Source organism: Magnolia sinica, chromosome 10, assembly GCF_029962835.1.
Source record: "Magnolia sinica isolate HGM2019 chromosome 10, MsV1, whole genome shotgun sequence".
NCBI classification, from domain to species: Eukaryota; Viridiplantae; Streptophyta; class Magnoliopsida; order Magnoliales; family Magnoliaceae; genus Magnolia; species Magnolia sinica.
Genome location: NC_080582.1, coordinates 19,490,817 through 19,509,293, shown reverse-complemented (window position 1 = coordinate 19,509,293; position 18,477 = coordinate 19,490,817). Strand labels below are relative to the sequence as shown.

The following is an 18,477-nucleotide window of genomic DNA, read 5'->3' as shown; positions in this document are numbered from 1 at the left end:
TTGAAGATTCTTACCTGAAAATAGATGTTTAAGGGAAAAAAGAAAAGAAGCGACACTGCAACAGTTAACTCAATTGGAAAATGCTGAAGCTAGAAGGGTTGACACTCGAGGGGAATGTTTACTCTTTTGAGTTCCTACTTCTCATATGATCAACTCATGTCCTCTAATCTTTTGGGGTATCCCCATCCGCAAGGGAACCCATGAGATCTATGGTTGGTTGTATCAGTAAACCATTGGTCCCTCATGCTGAATACGCTTTGTAACCTTGTGTGGTTTGCTGATATGGAGGACCCTATAATTCCTCTTCGAGTCTTCTCAGAAGACTTCTGACTTCTTTCTTGTTTCAGCTTGGCTATTTCTTCGAGGTTGCTCCAGGTTCCATTTCCAAAGCAGACTATGTTAGCTACAGATGACATAATGGAGAACACCTCATCGGCAACTGTTCCTCCTGATATTACCAGTGCAACTGGTGGAAATACCCAGGTCATGATTGAAGAAGATGCTGCTACATCATCTGTTCAATACTGCTGTGATGGCTGCTCAACTGTTCCTATACTTCGACGCCGTTGGCATTGTAATATTTGCCCAGATTTTGATTTATGTGAGGCCTGTTATGAAGTAATGGATGCAGATCGGCTTCCCCCACCACATTCTCGGGATCATCCCATGTCAGCAATTCCTATTGAAGTTGATTCAGTAGGTGGAGATGGCAATGAAATTCAATTCTCGATGGATGAGTTAAGTGACACAGGTTTAATACGAGCTGCTGCTGATATCAGCATCCAGAATTCACCTCCTTCAATTCATCTCTTGGAGTCCAATGAATCTGGAGAATTCCCTGCTTCCACGATTGACCAGAGAATCGTATCAATATCTGCCTCAAAGCGGACAGTAAATTCACTGCTACTTCGTGAGCTGGTTGGTGAGCTTAAAGGATGGATGGAGACAACTTCTGGAGTTCGGGCAATCCCTGTTATGCAACTGTTTTACCGATTGTCCTCTGCAGTTGGTGGGCCTTTTATGGATAGCTCGAAACCTGAAAACCTGGATCTGGAAAAATTTATTAAATGGTTTCTGGATGAGATCAACCTGAGCAAACCACTTGCAGTGAAAACCCGTTCTTCTTTCGGGGAGGTCGTTATCCTAGTTTTCATTTTCTTCACCTTAATGCTTCGCAACTGGCATCAGCCTGGCAGTGACAGCTCTGTACCAAAATCAGGTGTGACTACAGATACACAAGATAAAGGCATTGTCCAAATTCCATCTTCCACTTCAGCTTCTCCATCCATTGCTGATCAGGAGAAAAATGAGTTTGCTTCTCAGCTGCTTCGTGCCTGCTGTGCTCTAAGGCAGCAAGCTTTTGTGAATTACCTGATGGACATCTTGCAGCAGCTGGTGCAAGTTTTCAAGTCTCCACCTGCAAATCTTGACTCAGGTCATGGTTTAACTCCAGGTTCAGGGTGTGGTGCTCTATTAACAATTCGAAGAGAGTTACCAGCAGGGAACTCTTCACCTTTCTTTTCGGATTCATATGCGAAAGCTCACCGTGCAGATTTTTTCATGGACTACCACAGGCTGTTGCTAGAGAATACTTTTCGTCTGGTATACAGCCTGGTTCGACCAGAAAAGCAAGACAAGTCCGTGGAAAAGGATAAGGTTTACAAAACTTCTGTTGGTAAGGATTTGAAGCTTGATGGATATCAGGATGTGCTCTGCAGCTATATCAATAATCCACACACACAATTTGTACGGAGGTATGCGAGAAGACTATTTCTGCATTTGTGTGGAAGCAAGACTCATTATTACAGTGTTAGAGATTCCTGGCAGTTGTCAAGTGAAGTTAAGAAGCTTTACAAACTTGTGGATAAATCTGGCGGCTTTCAAAACCCTGTCCCATATGAGAGAAGTGTTAAACTGGTGAAGTGCTTGTCAGCCATATCTGATGTAGCTGGGGCTAGGCCTCGGAATTGGCAAAAATATTGCTCAAGGCATGGAGATGTTCTGTCCTTTTTGATGAGTGGGATATTCTATTTTGGAGAAGAGTCGGTGATTCAGACTCTTAAACTTTTGAATTTGGCCTTCTACACAGGAAAAGACATGGGTCATTTTGTACAGAAAGCTGAAGCTGGAGATGCAGGAACAAGCTCTAATAAAGCAGGTACACAATCACTAGACTCAAAGAAGAAGAAAAGAGGTGAGGATGGGAATGAAACCAGTTCAGAGAAATCTTATTTGGATATGGAGCAAGCCGTTGAAATCTTCAGCGACAAGGATGCCAGCATTTTAAGGCATTTCATTGATTCTTTTCTACTGGAATGGAACTCGTCTGCTGTGCGCATCGAAGCCAAGTGTGTTCTTTATGGTATCTGGCATCACGGAAAGCAGCCTTTCAAAGAGACCATGTTGGTGGCTCTCCTAGAGAAAGTGAAGAGTCTGCCTATGTATGGTCAGAATATTGTGGAGTACACTGAACTACTGACCTGGCTGTTGGGGAAGGTGCCTGATACAAGTTCAAAGCAGCAGGATAAGGAACTTGTGATGCGGTGTTTAACTCCTGATGTGATAAAGTGCATCTTTGAGACACTTCACTCTCAAAATGAGCTTTTGGCCAATCATCCGAATTCCCGAATATACAACACTTTGAGTTGTTTGGTTGAATTTGATGGGTATTATCTTGAAAGTGAGCCTTGTGTAGCTTGTAGCTGCCCAGAGGTGCCTTACAGCCGGATGAAGTTGGAAAGTCTGAAATCTGAGACAAAGTTCACTGACAACCGTATAATAGTGAAATGCACTGGAAGCTACACCATTCAGACTGTGACCATGAATGTTCATGATGCTCGTAAGTCTAAATCAGTGAAAGTTTTGAACTTGTATTATAACAACAGGCCTGTGGCTGATTTGTCAGAATTGAAGAACAACTGGTCCTTGTGGAAGCGTGCAAAGAGTTGTCATCTTGCTTTCAACCAAACGGAGCTGAAAGTGGAGTTTCCAATTCCAATCACTGCTTGCAATTTCATGATTGAGCTGGACTCCTTTTATGAAAACCTTCAAGCTTCCTCCCTTGAGTCATTGCAGTGCCCCCGTTGCAGCCGGTCTGTCACTGATAAGCATGGTATTTGTGGCAACTGTCATGAGAATGCATATCAATGCAGGCAATGCCGTAATATAAATTATGAGAATCTGGATTCATTTCTTTGCAATGAGTGTGGTTACAGCAAATATGGTCGTTTCGAGTTCAATTTTATGGCCAAGCCGAGTTTCTTGTTTGATAACATGGAGAATGATGAGGACATGAAGAAAGGGCTGGCAGCTATCGAATCTGAATCAGAAAATGCTCATAGGAGGTATCAGCAGCTTTTGGGGTTCAAGAAACCTTTGCTTAAGCTGGTATCAAGCATAGGTGAGAATGAGATAGACTCACAACAGAAGGATTCTGTACAGCAAATGATGGTCTCCATGCCTGGTCCTTCATGTAAGATAAACCGCAAAATTGCACTTCTAGGTGTTCTATATGGTGAGAAATGCAAAGCTGCTTTTGATTCTGTCAGCAAAAGTGTCCAGACTCTGCAAGGGCTCCGTCGGGTTCTGATGAGCTATCTTCATCAGAAACATTCTGACAGTGCTGTGGCTTCATCAAGGTTTGCTGTTCCTCGGTCACCAAATAACTGCTATGGCTGTGCTACTACATTTGTTACACAGTGTCTGGAGCTGTTACAAGTGTTGTCAAAGCATCCAACTTGTAAGAAACAGCTCGTAGCTGCTGGCATCTTGTCTGAGTTGTTTGAGAACAATATTCATCAAGGCCCTAAAACAGCTCGTGTTCAGGCAAGGGCGGTTCTTTGTGCCTTCTCTGAGGGTGACACGAATGCAGTGGCTGAGCTAAACAGTTTAATACAGAAGAAAGTCATGTATTGCCTCGAGCACCATCGTTCCATGGACATTGCAGTAGCCACCCGTGAGGAGTTGTTGTTACTTTCGGAGACGTGTTCGGTAGCAGATGAATTTTGGGAGGCAAGGCTACGTGTTGCTTTTCAGTTGTTATTTTCTTCCATTAAACTAGGTGCTAAGCATCCTGCCATCTCCGAGCATGTTATTCTTCCCTGTTTGAGGATTATATCTCAAGCGTGCACTCCTCCAAAACCTGACACAACAGACAAAGATCAAGGAGTGGGAAAGCCAGCTTCCAATCCCCAACTAAAAGATGAGAACAATACAAGCCCATCTGTATCTTTGAGTGGCCTTTCAAATGGAAGTAAGTCTCCATCCGAGTTATCAGAAAAACATTGGGATAGCTCTCGAAAGGGTCAGGATATTCAACTATTGAGCTATTCTGAGTGGGAAACGGGAGCTTCATATCTGGATTTTGTCAGGAGACAGTACAAGGTCTCCCAGGCTGTTAAAGCTACCATGCAGAGATCTAGACGAGATCCACAGAGGTTTGACTACCTAGCTCTTAAATATGCACTTCGATGGAAGCGCCGTGCTTGTAGAAGGACGGCTAAGAGTGACTTCTCAGGGTTTGAGCTGGGGTCCTGGGTCTCGGAATTGGTGTTGAGTGCTTGTTCACAATCAATCAGATCGGAGATATGCACGCTGATTAATTTACTGTGTTCGCAGAATTCATCCAGACGCTTCCGGTTACTCAACTTATTAATGGTGCTGCTGCCAGCTACACTATCTGTTGGTGAAAGTGCAGCAGAGTATTTTGAATTACTTTTCAAAATGATAGATTCAGAAGAGGCACGGTTGTTCTTGACTGCAAAAGGATGTTTAACTACAATTTGTAGGTTGATTACACAAGAGGTGGGCAATGTTGAATCGCAAGAGAGGAGTCTTCATATTGATATCTCACAGGGATTTATCCTTCACAAGCTAATTGAACTCCTCAGCAAGTTTCTAGAGGTGCCCAATATCCGATCCAGGTATATACACTTCCATCTGTCTGTGAATTGTGATGAATGTTACCTTTGGATTTGTTCTCCATTTGTTAACCATAATGATTTTATTTCCAGATTCATTAGAGATGAGTTGCTATCTGAAGTACTGGAGGCTCTTCTGGTTATTCGAGGCCTGATAGTGCAAAAGACAAAATTGATAAGTGATTGCAATAAGCTTCTAAAAGATCTTCTAGATAGTCTTTTGCTTGAGAGCAGTGAAAACAAGCGTCATTTCATCCGGGCCTGTATTTCTGGTCTGCAAATCCATGGAGAGGAGAGAAAGGGACGGACATCTCTGGTATGGGGATCTGTGCGACTAAAATTATTTATTTATGCTTCTGCATTCCTTGGAAATTGCTAGCTAGAAGCATCATATGGATTAAGATACCAAATTCGGTGCTCAACTCTGCCAAATCCAGATCTTATTGATGATACCATTATGACGTGGATGAGTCATCCCACAAATTTTGATATACATGGTTCCTGTGTGACTCAGCTGATACGGTCAATTTGCGCTGTGCATATTGCTGCTATGGATGGTACACATAGCTGATACAGATGAATAGCACTGTGAGTATTTACTTAAATGAATGAGTCACACGGTATATCACTGATACAGACAAGTTGCATTGTGACTTGGGACTCATCTGGTAAAGGCCTCTTTTCCAAATTGGGCACCTAAATTTTCATCTATGTTGGTTGAGTTGAATTGGCATCAATCAATATTTTAAACCATGAGAAACATGGGTCTTTTTCTTCAGTTACAGAATGTTAAATTTTGCTAGAAGTTGCTTGAATTTTCTAAAAGTGATTATATCTGCATTATTTTTCTATCAAACATATGAAATATAGAATATTATATTAGTATTGGTCTAACTGTACTTGTCTTACCATGTTTCAATCTTATATGCAGTTCATTTTGGAGCAACTTTGTAACATGATTTGTCCTTCAAAGCCAGAGCCCGTTTATCTTTTGATTCTGAACAAGGCACACACGCAAGAAGAGTTCATCCGGGGATCAATGACTAAGAACCCTTATTCTAGTACTGAGATAGGTCCCCTGATGAGAGATGTCAAAAATAAAATTTGCCATCAGTTGGATCTGCTAGGTCTTCTAGAAGATGACTATGGAATGGAGTTACTAGTAGCTGGCAATATAATTTCCCTTGATCTGAGCATCTCTCAAGTTTATGAGCAAGTCTGGAAGAAGTCACACAGTCAATCACCAAATACTGTAGCCAGTTCTCCTTTACTGCCTTCTGGTGGATTCACACCAGTCAGAGATTTCCCGCCTATGACAGTGACATACAGGCTTCAGGTTAGTTATCCCATTCGAAGTTGCACTTTATTGTGTTTAGTTTTGTGGTTACACTACTGCTGACATTATCATCATCATTAGCATCATGATAGCCTATGTATGTCCGTGTCAGTGTTTTAAATAGCCACTTTATCTAGCTTGTAGCTTATGCTATGCAGCATAGCTTAGCCTTAAGCCCTTAACACTATGTAGCTCATGAAAATGGCTCAAGTCACATGTAGCCTATGTTGCATGCTACATGGACTATGCTACACGCTACGTAGCTCACATTACAAGTTATTTTTCAAAAAAAACATTAAAATCAATTAATGCTTTCAATGATTTGTTACAATTTTCTATTTTCAATAAAAATTACCTAATCTTTTTAATGCTTTCAGTAAAATAATACATGTAACAGTATTAAATCAGTTTCGTTGCTCTTTCTTTACCTTCATACTTAATCATTGCCCTTTCCTATTACTTTAGGCTGTGTTTGGTTGCACCAAATATCATGAAATTTTGTTAAATTTCATTATTAATCAATCTAATTTGTTGCAGAATATCATGATTTGGTTCAACCAAGTGCAGCCTTGATAAAAATCTGGAAGTACTGTGTAGCTTATGCTCCATGCTATGTAACTTACACCTCACGCTTCAGCAGGGTGAATGCTACACCACATTCTATTTACTATTTAAAACACTGGTCTGTATGTATGTCATGCTATGCTATGTGATATCTGATCATTTGTAAGGTTAACTTAGGTCTTGTTTGGCTGGCAGTTATGTTATGTGAGAACTGATCACCTGTAGGTTAACTTGGGTCCTGTTTGGATGAGACTCCAGAAATTAGTTTATGTATGTACTTATTTGAGAACATGTATATATGTATGTATGCATGCATGTTATGTGAGAATTAATCACCTAAAATCCACTGTAGGTTAACTTGGGCTCCATTTGGATGACAGTTCAGAAATTAGTTTATTTATGTATCTATGTTTGTACGTAAGAACTACTCAGTACTCACCGACATTCTGGGGTGGGTTAACTTGGGCCCCTTTGGTTGACAGTCCAGACATTGGTATTTGAAAAATCCATTTCATGGTAATGTGATCCTAGGAAAGTAGTTTCTGAAAACTCATTTTATCTGGAAATGTCGTTTGGATGATAATGTTTTCCGTTCTATTTATCCTACAACGAAGCTTATGAAAACTCAGTGTCCAAAAAGTTGTATGATGTAAAATTGATGCATTATGACACAGTTGTCAACACCACTGTGTCTTCTGTCCCACAAGCAAAATATACTATGCTCCACAAGCTCACAAAAGTAATACAAAGTCAACAACAATCCAAAAACAAATGCAGGTTTGATAAAAAATAATATATAAACCGAAGCTGAAGAAGATTAGTAGCAAAGTGCACCACATCGCGCACATTCCACCCTTTTCTTTGATTGTGATTGCCACTTGTTTCAATGATCAATGGCATCGCTCTAATGTGTGCATGAATAGATTCTGTTGTTGTAGGAATATATTCCAGGTTGTTGACCAATATAGACGATGTAATCAATGTTGTCAAATCGCATATGTGATCGTGTGCGATTGCATATGCCTGTGCGCATATGCGATCGCACAATCGCATATGCGGTCACACATTTATTTATTTATTATTATTTTTATAAATTTTCTCAAAAAATTAAAAGAAATCAGAAAAATAGGGAGAAATTAAGAAAAAAATGAATAAATTATTATATGCCCTTGGCCCTTGCAATACATTTAATTTAAGTAAAATAAAACCAATTACATAATGAATTAAATATTGAGTGAGTCATCATTCATCAACAATTCTACATTCTACAATATAGTTAACAAATATGAAATATCAACATTCAACTTACACTACTACATGTCATCAACAATCAACAATTAACATCAAGGCACGTAGTAAACAAAATGAAGAAGTTATTTATTATTCATCTAATCATATGCTATATGCATTGATCTATTTGCCATTGTGGCGAATCACCACCACCACCATCACCACCACCATCATCATCCGAGTCATCTCCTTCTTTCACATACACTTCTTCTTCTTCCGTTTCTTCATCATCTGTATGTACTAATACTTTATCAACATTCAATGGTTGATGATCTTCGGCGGCTTTATCATTATCACCATCTCGTCGATCTCTTCAACGGGTTGACAGCTACTACTCGCCCTCCGGCTCTCCCCCCCCCAATCCTTCGTCTGCGAGTGGTACCTTTTCCAGGTGTTGATCCGTATGCAACATCTTCAACTTGCGCCCATGTGAGGTCCTTTCCAGCAAATACCGGGTCCTCCGTCTCTACGAGCCACTCGTTATTTGCATTCAACTCATCTAAGCACATAGGGTCAAAGAAACCAGACTTCTCTTTCTTAGATTGGAATCGTTCTCGCAATTTTTGATTGTATTAAACGAAAACTAAGTCGTTGAGTTTTTTTTGCTTAAGGCGATTCCTTTTTTTGGTATGAATCTGCATGAAAGAAAGTGCATTTGACATTAGCTATTTAGGACCTAGGTAATTAATTTAGTTTATGCCTTACACTAAAAAAATGAAGTTTACAATTACTAAACAAACTTATCGCCTCAAACGTACTCCAATTGTGCTCGCAACCACTGGCAGAACACATGAGTCCAAGAATCCTCATAGTCAGCTTTTTTAGAGCTAGATCCTTCTTGTTCGGGTCCACTCCATAGGCAGCCCACCAGTTAGCTGAGAAAAAGAGTTTAAGTAAGTTAGACACACTTTGTAGAAAAACTATTTGTAAGACACTAGGACTGACATTCATAGTACATTATCTCTTACTGGGTAATTTCATTGTCTGATGCCTTGTTACAATATCCCTTGAGAATATCCCCTAACTTTTTTGTATAGAAGTTCAGTAAATTTGAGATCTTGTCCTGTTCTTCTCTATCTGGAATCATTCTTTCCAAGACATCAATAAATCCAACCATATGTATAGTAAGTGCTTTTGCTAGATCAGCAAAAGCGAATAAATAGGCTGGGTTAAGGACGTAAGCAACCGAATACAATGGAGATGACATTTTGCTGCCCCATCTTCTATCTATAATATCTAAAATTGGCTTGTAATTACGGTCTCTATAGTTTAAATGGTCAATGATCTTATTCTTCGTCCTCTCCATCGCATCATATATGTAGCCCATTGCAGCCTTCTTATCCCCATCCACCAATCGCAACATAGTGACTAAGGGCTCGGATGCTTTTAGCGCCTTTACAACTTGTGTCCAAAAACTTTGCGAAATGATTGTTTGTTAAACCTGCTTCCTATTAACCTTCTTTGATCAAGGCCCACTTGTAAAATCGGCCGACACTACAAAGCTTCTAAGTTCTGATTTTTTTGCATGTAATCTTTGTAGTGTTAAAAAGGCTGTAGCGAAACGGGTGACTGCTAGACGTAGCAAGTTACCCCCAATGTGTTTTTTCATTCGACTGAAAAGAAGGGCGTGTTTGTACATAAAGATCATGATTCTTCTAGCCCTTGCAATCACATTTATAAATAACCTACCTATATTTTCTAACATAAGATCAACACAATGGGCCGCACAGGAGGTTCAAAATAAACGTTGCCTCTTCTCCATAAGAAGAAGAGCGGCTATTACATACGAGGCTACGTTGTCTGTAATTACTTGTATAACATATTCCTCACCTATTTCTTCAACTACATTATCTAGTAAGTAAAACAAATATTCTCTTATGTGTGAATGACCCGATGCATCTACGGACTTCAAGAACATTGTCCCAGCTGGACAGTTTACCAAAAAGTTAATGAGAGACCGACTGGATTTATCGGTCCATCTATCGGCCATTAGTGAACACCCATATGTTTTCCACGATTCCGTATATTCAGTTATAAAGGATTGTGTATATTCAACTTCGGTTTTTAGGCATGTCTCCCTAATTTTATGATATGAAGGAGGTTTAAGTCTAGGTCTAAATTGACTTATATCCTCAACCATTACTTTAAAGCTTCTCGATTTAACGGCATTGAAAGCAATGCCGGTTTGGTAAAACCACTTAGCAATATATTGAATAGTGGTTTTCCTATCTTTTTGTTTATACCAGTTCTCTAAAGTTGTTTGAGCCGACCCCTTGCCTCGACCTCTTTGGTCGATCACATCCTCGGGGTGTGGTCTGCACCATCTATCCATGGGCCCATGCCCTCGAGGTCTTTTCGAGGCCGTTTGTGGTCTAGACTGGCCTGTCGAAGTAGGGGGAGTGGGACTAGCTTCATCTACATTAACTATGTTTATATCTTCATACGCGTCTTGTTCCAAATATTCCTCCTGACGTAGGGCACTATCGCATCTCTTTTTTGACTGTTTTTCCATATACTCCATGATCTCCCTTCGGATTTCTGGAGTAATTTTGTCGCATGCTTTTGTATTTGACCCTGGTAAATGTGCAAGGTGTTGCTTGTGCCTCGCAATGCCACTGGAACCCACATACCCACATAACTTACACACTATGTGAGTCTTATCCGAAACACTACGATAGTGCCCATACTTCCAACCCGGGTCATTCGACTTGGGTTTCAAAGAGGAGGATTGGGAAGAAGACATTATGTTGGTGTCTTGGTGGTGTGTGTGTGTATTGATTGCTAGTATAAAAAGTAAACTAAAAACTTAAGTACAATTACTAAAGTAAAAGACTAAAGACTAAAAGAGTAAAGAGATGAGAGAGACTAAAGAGATGGGACTTGGGGGGGTTAGAGAGGGAGAGAGAGAGAGAGAGTTACTTAGTAGTAGATAAAAGAGGGGAGAGAGTTACACACTTAGTGGTAGATAAAAGAGAGGGGAGAGAGTTACACACTTAGTAGTAGATAAGAGAGAGAGAGAGAGAGAGAGAGAGAGAGAGAGAGAGAGAGAGATTTACACACGAACACAACACTTACAAATTTACAAAAAAATAAAATAAAATTCTTCACTTCTTGTCTTCTTGATCTTGTCTTCACTTTTGCCTTGGTCCTTGACCCTGGAGTCCTGAGTAGTGGAATATTGTAGACTTGTAACAAGTTGTGTTGTACACTTGTACTTGTAAACTTGTAAGTAACTTGTAAGACAGTAACAAACTAAAAAAAAAATGTTAGAAGTTAGAACTTACAACTTAGAACTTGGATATGAATATGTATATGATATGATTTTGAAACTTTAAGAGATGATGAGAATATGAGATAAGAAAGAGAGATAGAAAGAGAGAGAGAAACTAGAATATGAGATAAGAAAGAGAGATAGAAACTAGAAAGAGAGATAGATACAAGAAAGAGAGATAGAAACTAAAAAGAGAGATAGAAAGAGAGTTGTGTGAATATGATTATGAATTTATGATCTTTAATTCTTTATAACTTGGAAAAAATTAGAAACTAGAAAGAGAGTTCAATGGATGATGCTTGGTTGTCTTGCTCTTGAATCTTGATTCTTAAATCCTTGTCTCTTCCCTTGATTGAAACTTCAATCTTGAAAGAAATATGGATGGAGGAGTGGAGCTCGGGGCTTGGAATTATGTAAGAGAGAGTGTAAAGACTAAAGAGAGAACAAAATAGAGATAGAGAGAGTTTGAGCTTGAGTGCATGTAGGAGTGCTTAGAATCCCTTTTTATAGAAGAAAAATCGAGATTTAAAAAAAATAATAATTTCCAACGATCAGAAAATGGTTAGATTTCTGACCGTTGGCACATATGCGATCGCATATGCTGTGTGCAATCGCATACATCGCATATGCGATCGCATATAATCGCACATGTGGCATATGCGATCGCATATGTGCAGTGATCGTATACAATGTTCGAAATATCGGTATCGCATTATGTATCGCATCTTTGGGATATAAATATGTATCGATTATCGCATGGGATATATCGTTTGTATCAGGTAGTTTATCACACTTTTTGGGAGACATGGGGAAACATTGGGGAAATGGTTGAATTTTTCGATGGAACTTCAGGGATTGTTAAAAAAAGACCTTAATACACACTTCTGAATCATAACATCTCAAAAAAGAAGTGCCTATAATAGGTTTCCTTTGTATTGGGTCATAAGCTATGCGTCGTCTGACTGAATTAATGCAGCTATATTCAAATTGAATGCATAACATTTAGAGTGTATGTGATGATCATTTCATCAAACACTCCTAAATACTTCGAAATTAGTTTCAATTGAAAGTTGGTTGAAGGGAAATTTTGAATTTTTTTTAAAAAATAATTTTTAATTAAAAATGTTTTTTATATGTAAAAAATTGACATGGACTTGACAAATCAATATATCAGCCCTCATACATGCTTGATTTCATTTTTGGAGTGCAACATTGCAAGCAATTTGGAGAAATTTCAAAATTTCCCCAAATCGGACCACCTACACTAAAATTTGAAATTGAAGTGTTTGCGATGATCATTTTATCAAATACTCCGAAGTACTTCAAAATTAGTCTCAATTGACAGCTGGTTGAAAGAAAATTTTGAAAAAAAACAAACATGGAGAACATGAACCAATGGATATCGAAATCAAAGCTTAACTCCATGATTTTTCATGCAAAATATGAAGAACTAATGAATTTATAATCATTTAACACTGATTTAACATAATCTCAACAAAAAAAGGGGATGGAAAATTGAAAATGCTCTCCGGATCGAACATGTGGGATATATCGACACTACCTGTGCGTTTCGTATCGCACAGGTGGGATACAAGATATATCGTGAGATATATCGGTCGATATCGTCAATATTTAAAACACTGATCGCATATGCCACTATCGCATATGCGATCCAAGCGTAAGTGTATGCATTGCGATCGCATATGCGAATGTGCGATCACACATGACAACACTGGATGTAATCGAGCATCAACGTGATGAGATTATGATACAGTTTTAACTCCATATACGAAATGCCATATGACAAATTCAAACTCTACACCTTGATAGTGAACCTAGTTCTCAATTGAATAGTGAAGAACTCCGGCCTAAAATATACAATCACTTTAAGACAACGAACTGGCTTATAACAGAGATAAGAATTAGGATAGGTATGTGATGCAGGACATGAAATTCAAGTATGATGTGCAAGATTTTCCAGGCTCTAAATCACACTAGTTCAGAAACAATTACACAAAATTCCACATCATACACAAAAGTTCAAACACTCAATCAAGGGGAATCTTATGCGGATCCAGGCCTACACATGCTAGGGCCAGATCAATCAAAATTATAGACCAAACAAGAATCAAAGGAGGGTAAGTTCAGCCACACGTGCACAGAAATAATTCCCCAATCTAAGGGATTTAGAAATTTCAATTCGGGGAACCCTAAGATTGAAGAAAGGGCATAAAATTGGGGATTTGAGTAATTTAGGGTTAGGTTTAGGGATTTTGGGTGAAAGAGGAGCGAAAGAGAGGAGAGACGAACCAGGGAAGTGCCGCACGTGTGGACAACAACAATGACCCAGACGCACGTGTGTGTGATCCCGGCCGCACTTGTGTGGGGCTCACTATTCAGAGAAAGGCCACCTTGGCCCTGGTCGGCCAGGGATGGACTCCAAAACCCTCAAATATCAACTTGATCCGATGCATGGTTTGTGTGTGGTGCTCTGCCAAAGTTTCAGCCTTCCTGCAGGGCCAGATTCTGGAAATCTGCTGTAGAGAGAGACGCCTGCAAATATTGATGGATTTGCAGATGAAATGCTTGTAGGAGGAGAAATATGGATGGAAGAAGGTGGGGGCCAATCGGGATAGATGTGGCTTCGCACCACAGTAGTCAGCTCTTCGAGGAAGGGAGGGTTTCGCACCCAATTGAATCTCCACAACTCAGGAATTTAGAAGAGCATAAAAACGCAACAATTTTATTAATCTTCATTGAGAAAAAAAAGACTACAAGGGGTGCTTATTTATAATAAAACCCTATACCCTAAAACTCGCGCCATGTGCGCAACCTATTACTTGGAGACAAAGTAATAAAAAATAACAACTAATCAAAGCAATCTAAACCGTCCATGATATTTCTAATAATAATAATAAGCAAAACTCAAAGTACTAGATTAATTAGAATAGTGGGCTACGATCATGAGAACCCATGGTGGGATTCACATGACTATCAGGTCCACTCCAACGAACCAAAACGCAGTCCTCTAACTAGGAGACCCTCCTTGGACGTCGTCGTCAATCCAGATCGATGGTGGGGCTCTCCTCCTTGCGTACGTGCGTAGGGGGGCGTGTGTGCGCGCGTGATGTCCCCATCAGTATGTTTCTGAAAGTTCTATTCAAATCTCTAATCCCGACTTAAAAATCTCGACAACTCATTTGGGAAGGCCAAAAATGCTCACCAAAATGAATCCGAAAGGGCTCAAATGCTACCTGATGGGGACATCTCGCGCATACGCGCACGCACGTCGCCTCACGTACGCACGGAGTGGGAGGGCCCCACCATCGATCTGTCTCGATGACGACGTCCAGGGAGGGCCTCCTACCTAGAAGACGAAGTTTGGTTCAAAAGATTGGGCCCAATAATCAAGAAAAGCCCATCATGGGATCTCATGATCGTGGCCCACTTGTCGGATTGATTTCATATTTTAGGTTTTGCTTATTGTTATTATTTAGAATATTGTGAACGCTTTAGATTTCTCTGTTTGGTTTTTATTTTAGTTTACTTCATCGTCAAGTAATAGGTTGCGCACATGGTGCGAGTTTTGGGGTATAGGATTTTCCCTATAAATAGGCACCCCTTGTAGTTATTTTGATTAATTGAAGTTAATAAAAAAAAAATTCCTGCTTTATTTTTCTGCTCTTCGTGAGTTGTGGAAGAATTCAAAAGTAGGTGCGAAGCTCTCCCTTTTTGAAGGTCTAACTATCGTGGTGCGAAGCCACATCAATCCCGATTCACCCCCATCCTCCATCATCTTTTTTTCCATCTTCCTCCACCATTCGTACTTCGAATTCGTCTTTTTGTTGCATTAGATTTCTTCATTATAGCAGGTTTCCAGATTTCGGCCAGCAGGCGAGCTGAAACTTCGGCGGAGCACCACGCACAAACCGTATATCGGATCGAGCTGAGATTTGCGGGTTTTAGAGACCATCCTTGGCTGACCAGGGCCAAGGTGGTCTTTTTCTGAATAGTGGGTTCCACATACGTGCGGTCGGGATCACACGCATGTTCGTCTGGGCTATTGTTGCTGTCCACACGCGGGATCGTCTTTTGGCTCAGGTTTTTATCTTCCTTTATCCTCTCATAGCTGTTTTTCATGAATCCTAGCCCTAGATTACGTTTTTCCTAAGTTATTTGCCAATTTTCTTACCCTAGGGTTTCCCGAATTAGAATTTCTGAATCCCTTGGATTAGGGACTGATTACTATGCATGCGTGGATGATTATTTCTTATCTTTGAGTATCGTTTGGTTCATAATTTTTATTGATCCAACCCTATCATGTGTAGTCCTGGACCCGCATAGATTCCCCTTAATTGAATGTTTGGACTTTCATGTGGGATATGAAATTTGTGTAATTGTTTCTGAACTAACGTGATCTTAAGCCTGAAATCTCGCATATCATATTTAATTTTCATGTCCTGCATCAAATTTGGTATCCGAGCCTAGGGTTCTTGTAGGGAAATTCACCACATATTTAGGATTTAGTTTGTTTGAGTCATTCATGCATCCAGTGTATCATATATAGCTGCTAGAAAACCGTAGTCCCTGATATATATAGCTGAATTTTCGTAACGGTGTGTAGTCTCCTTCATATAGAGTCTCGTAGGGTCATTTAGTTTTTAGACGCATATAGTCGTCATAGAAAGTCCTTAGGTTGAGTTAGCCAGTGTATGCCCACACGTACGGGTCATGGTTTTGGCTTGCACCCTACACTAAACATGGAGCAACTGCTAGAGTCAATGAACAAGTTGTGCCAGCAAATCGAGTATTTGGGTAAGTGCTATAAACAATATATAGACCAACGCTTTGATCAATTTGATGCGCGCATTACCCAACTAAAGGCCTCCGCCAGGACAAATCCCAGCATTGGGGTAGATGTCCAATCTCAGGCAGGTGGCCAGGAGGATAGACCAATGAATGAAGGTGGCCAAGGAATCGGTTATGGGCATGCACCCGTGCACCCACCCCAACAGGGGCACCAAGACCACTATTTTGAGTGGCAGAACACGTACGACCTTGTGGCTAGAAAGTGCCCCAGAGGCTAGTGTAGAGTTACCCACTGAGGCCATTCCGGTAGTAGATGAGTTTCGTGATGTCTTTCCTGATGATTTACCAGATGAGTCTCCCCGTAGTCGGGATATAGAGCACACCAGAATATGGGACACTGTAATACCAACAGCCTAGTTTGCGTTTAATAGTTCCGTCGATAAGTCCACAGGTCTCAGTCCTTATGAAGTCGTTACTGGTTATAAACCTGAGAAACCTATTGATCTTGTCCCTATGTCACTGTCCCACAAGCCGTCAGAGCCTGCAGAGTCTTTTGTGCATCACATTCATTCATGGCATCAAGAAATCAGGCAGAAGATCACTACTAGTAATGAACATTACAAATTTTCTGCTGACCAACATAAATGTTTCAAAGAATTCAATGCAAGGGACTGTGATGGTCCGCATCAGGCCCGAGCGGTATCTTCCAGGGGCCGTTCGTAAGTTACACGTGCGTAGTGCTGGACTCGTCAAAATTATAAAACGAAACGGTCTCAATGCGTATGTGGCAAATCTTCCACCCTCCATGGGAATTAGTTCCACATTCAATGTGGAGGATCTAGTTGCATTTCAAGGGGCCATTGATGCATTGTCTAGCCTTTCGCCTAACCATCCTGATTCATCAGACCTTTTCATTGATCCATGACCCCTCCAGACTCATTTTTCCAGCCTTTACCTCCCATACCTATCCGTCCTGACCCATCTTCCCGGTTACTACATCCTATATCTACCCCTCCCGACCCATTTTTCCAACCTCTACCTCCCATACCTATCTGTCCCGACCCATTTTCTCAGCCTTTACCTCCCATACCCACCTGTCTTGACCCATCTTCTCAACTTCTACGTCCTGTACCTACCCTTCCCGATCCATTTTTCCAGCCTCTACGTCTCATACCTACCCGTCCCGACCCATTTTTCTAACATCTACGTCCCATAACTACCCGTCCCAACCCATTTTCTCAGCCTCTACCTCCCATACCTATTCTTCCTGATATTTCTTCTCAGTCACTCCCTCCTATACCTAACTTTCACACACCCAGAGAGGAAATAGAGGATATCCTGGACCATCAGATAGTTTTAACGTCAGACAGCAAGTTTTAGAAGTACCTGGTCAAGTGCAAGTCACGCTCAGCTTCAGACAGCATGTGGCTCACTGCGGAGGAGCTTCAGAGACTTGATCTTGACATCCTGGAGTGGTTCATGAGTTTTATTTCACCAGTGGCGAAATCTTCGCAGCCGAGGAGAATTGATGGGGACATCTCGCGCATACGCGCACGCACGCCGCCTCACCTACACACGTACGCACAGAGTGGGAGGGCCCCACCATCGATTTGTCTCGATAACGACGTCCAGGGAGGGCTTCCTACCTAGAAGACGAAGTTTGGTTCAAAAGATTGGGCCCGATAATCAAGAAGCTTCATCATGGGATCTCATGATTGTGGCCCACTCGTTGGATTGATTTCATATTTTAGGTTTTGCTTATTGTTATTATTTAGAACATTGTGAATGCTTTAGATTTCTCTGTTTGGTTTTTATTTTAGTTTACTTCATCGCCAAGTAATAGGTTGCGCACATGGTGCGAGTTTTGGGGTATAGGATTTTTCTTATAAATAGGCACCCCTTGTAGTTCTTTTGATTCATTGAAGTTTATAAAAAAAAAATTCCTGCTTTATTTTTCTGCTCTCTTCGTGAGTTGTGAAAGAATTCAAAAGTGGGTGCGAAGCCCTCCCTTTTTGAAGGTCTAACTACCGTGGTGCGAAGCCATATCGATCCCGATTCACCCCTATCTTCCATCATCTTTTGTTCCATCTTCTCCCACCATCCGTACTTCGAATTCGTCCTTTTGTTGCATCATATTTCTTCATTACAGCAGGTTTCCAGATTTCGGCTCGCAGGCGAGCTGAAACTTTGGCGGAGCATCACTCACAAACAGTCCATCGGATCGAGCTGCGATTTGGGGGTTTTGGAGACCATCCCTGGCCGACCAGGGCCAAGGTGGCCTTTTTCTG

At 40.7% G+C, this 18,477-nt stretch overlaps 1 protein-coding gene across 1 annotated transcript in view; it reads left to right on the top strand.

The window, feature by feature from the left end:
- LOC131258126 (auxin transport protein BIG) overlaps positions 1-18,477 on the top strand; it is a 71,669-nt gene that overhangs the window by 35,244 nt on the left and 17,948 nt on the right. The window contains exons 8-10 of the mRNA XM_058259216.1: positions 348-4,922; positions 5,013-5,235; positions 5,851-6,255. Coding sequence (XP_058115199.1) covers positions 348-4,922; positions 5,013-5,235; positions 5,851-6,255 — 5,203 coding nt within the window. The remainder of the gene's footprint in view (positions 1-347; positions 4,923-5,012; positions 5,236-5,850; positions 6,256-18,477) is intronic.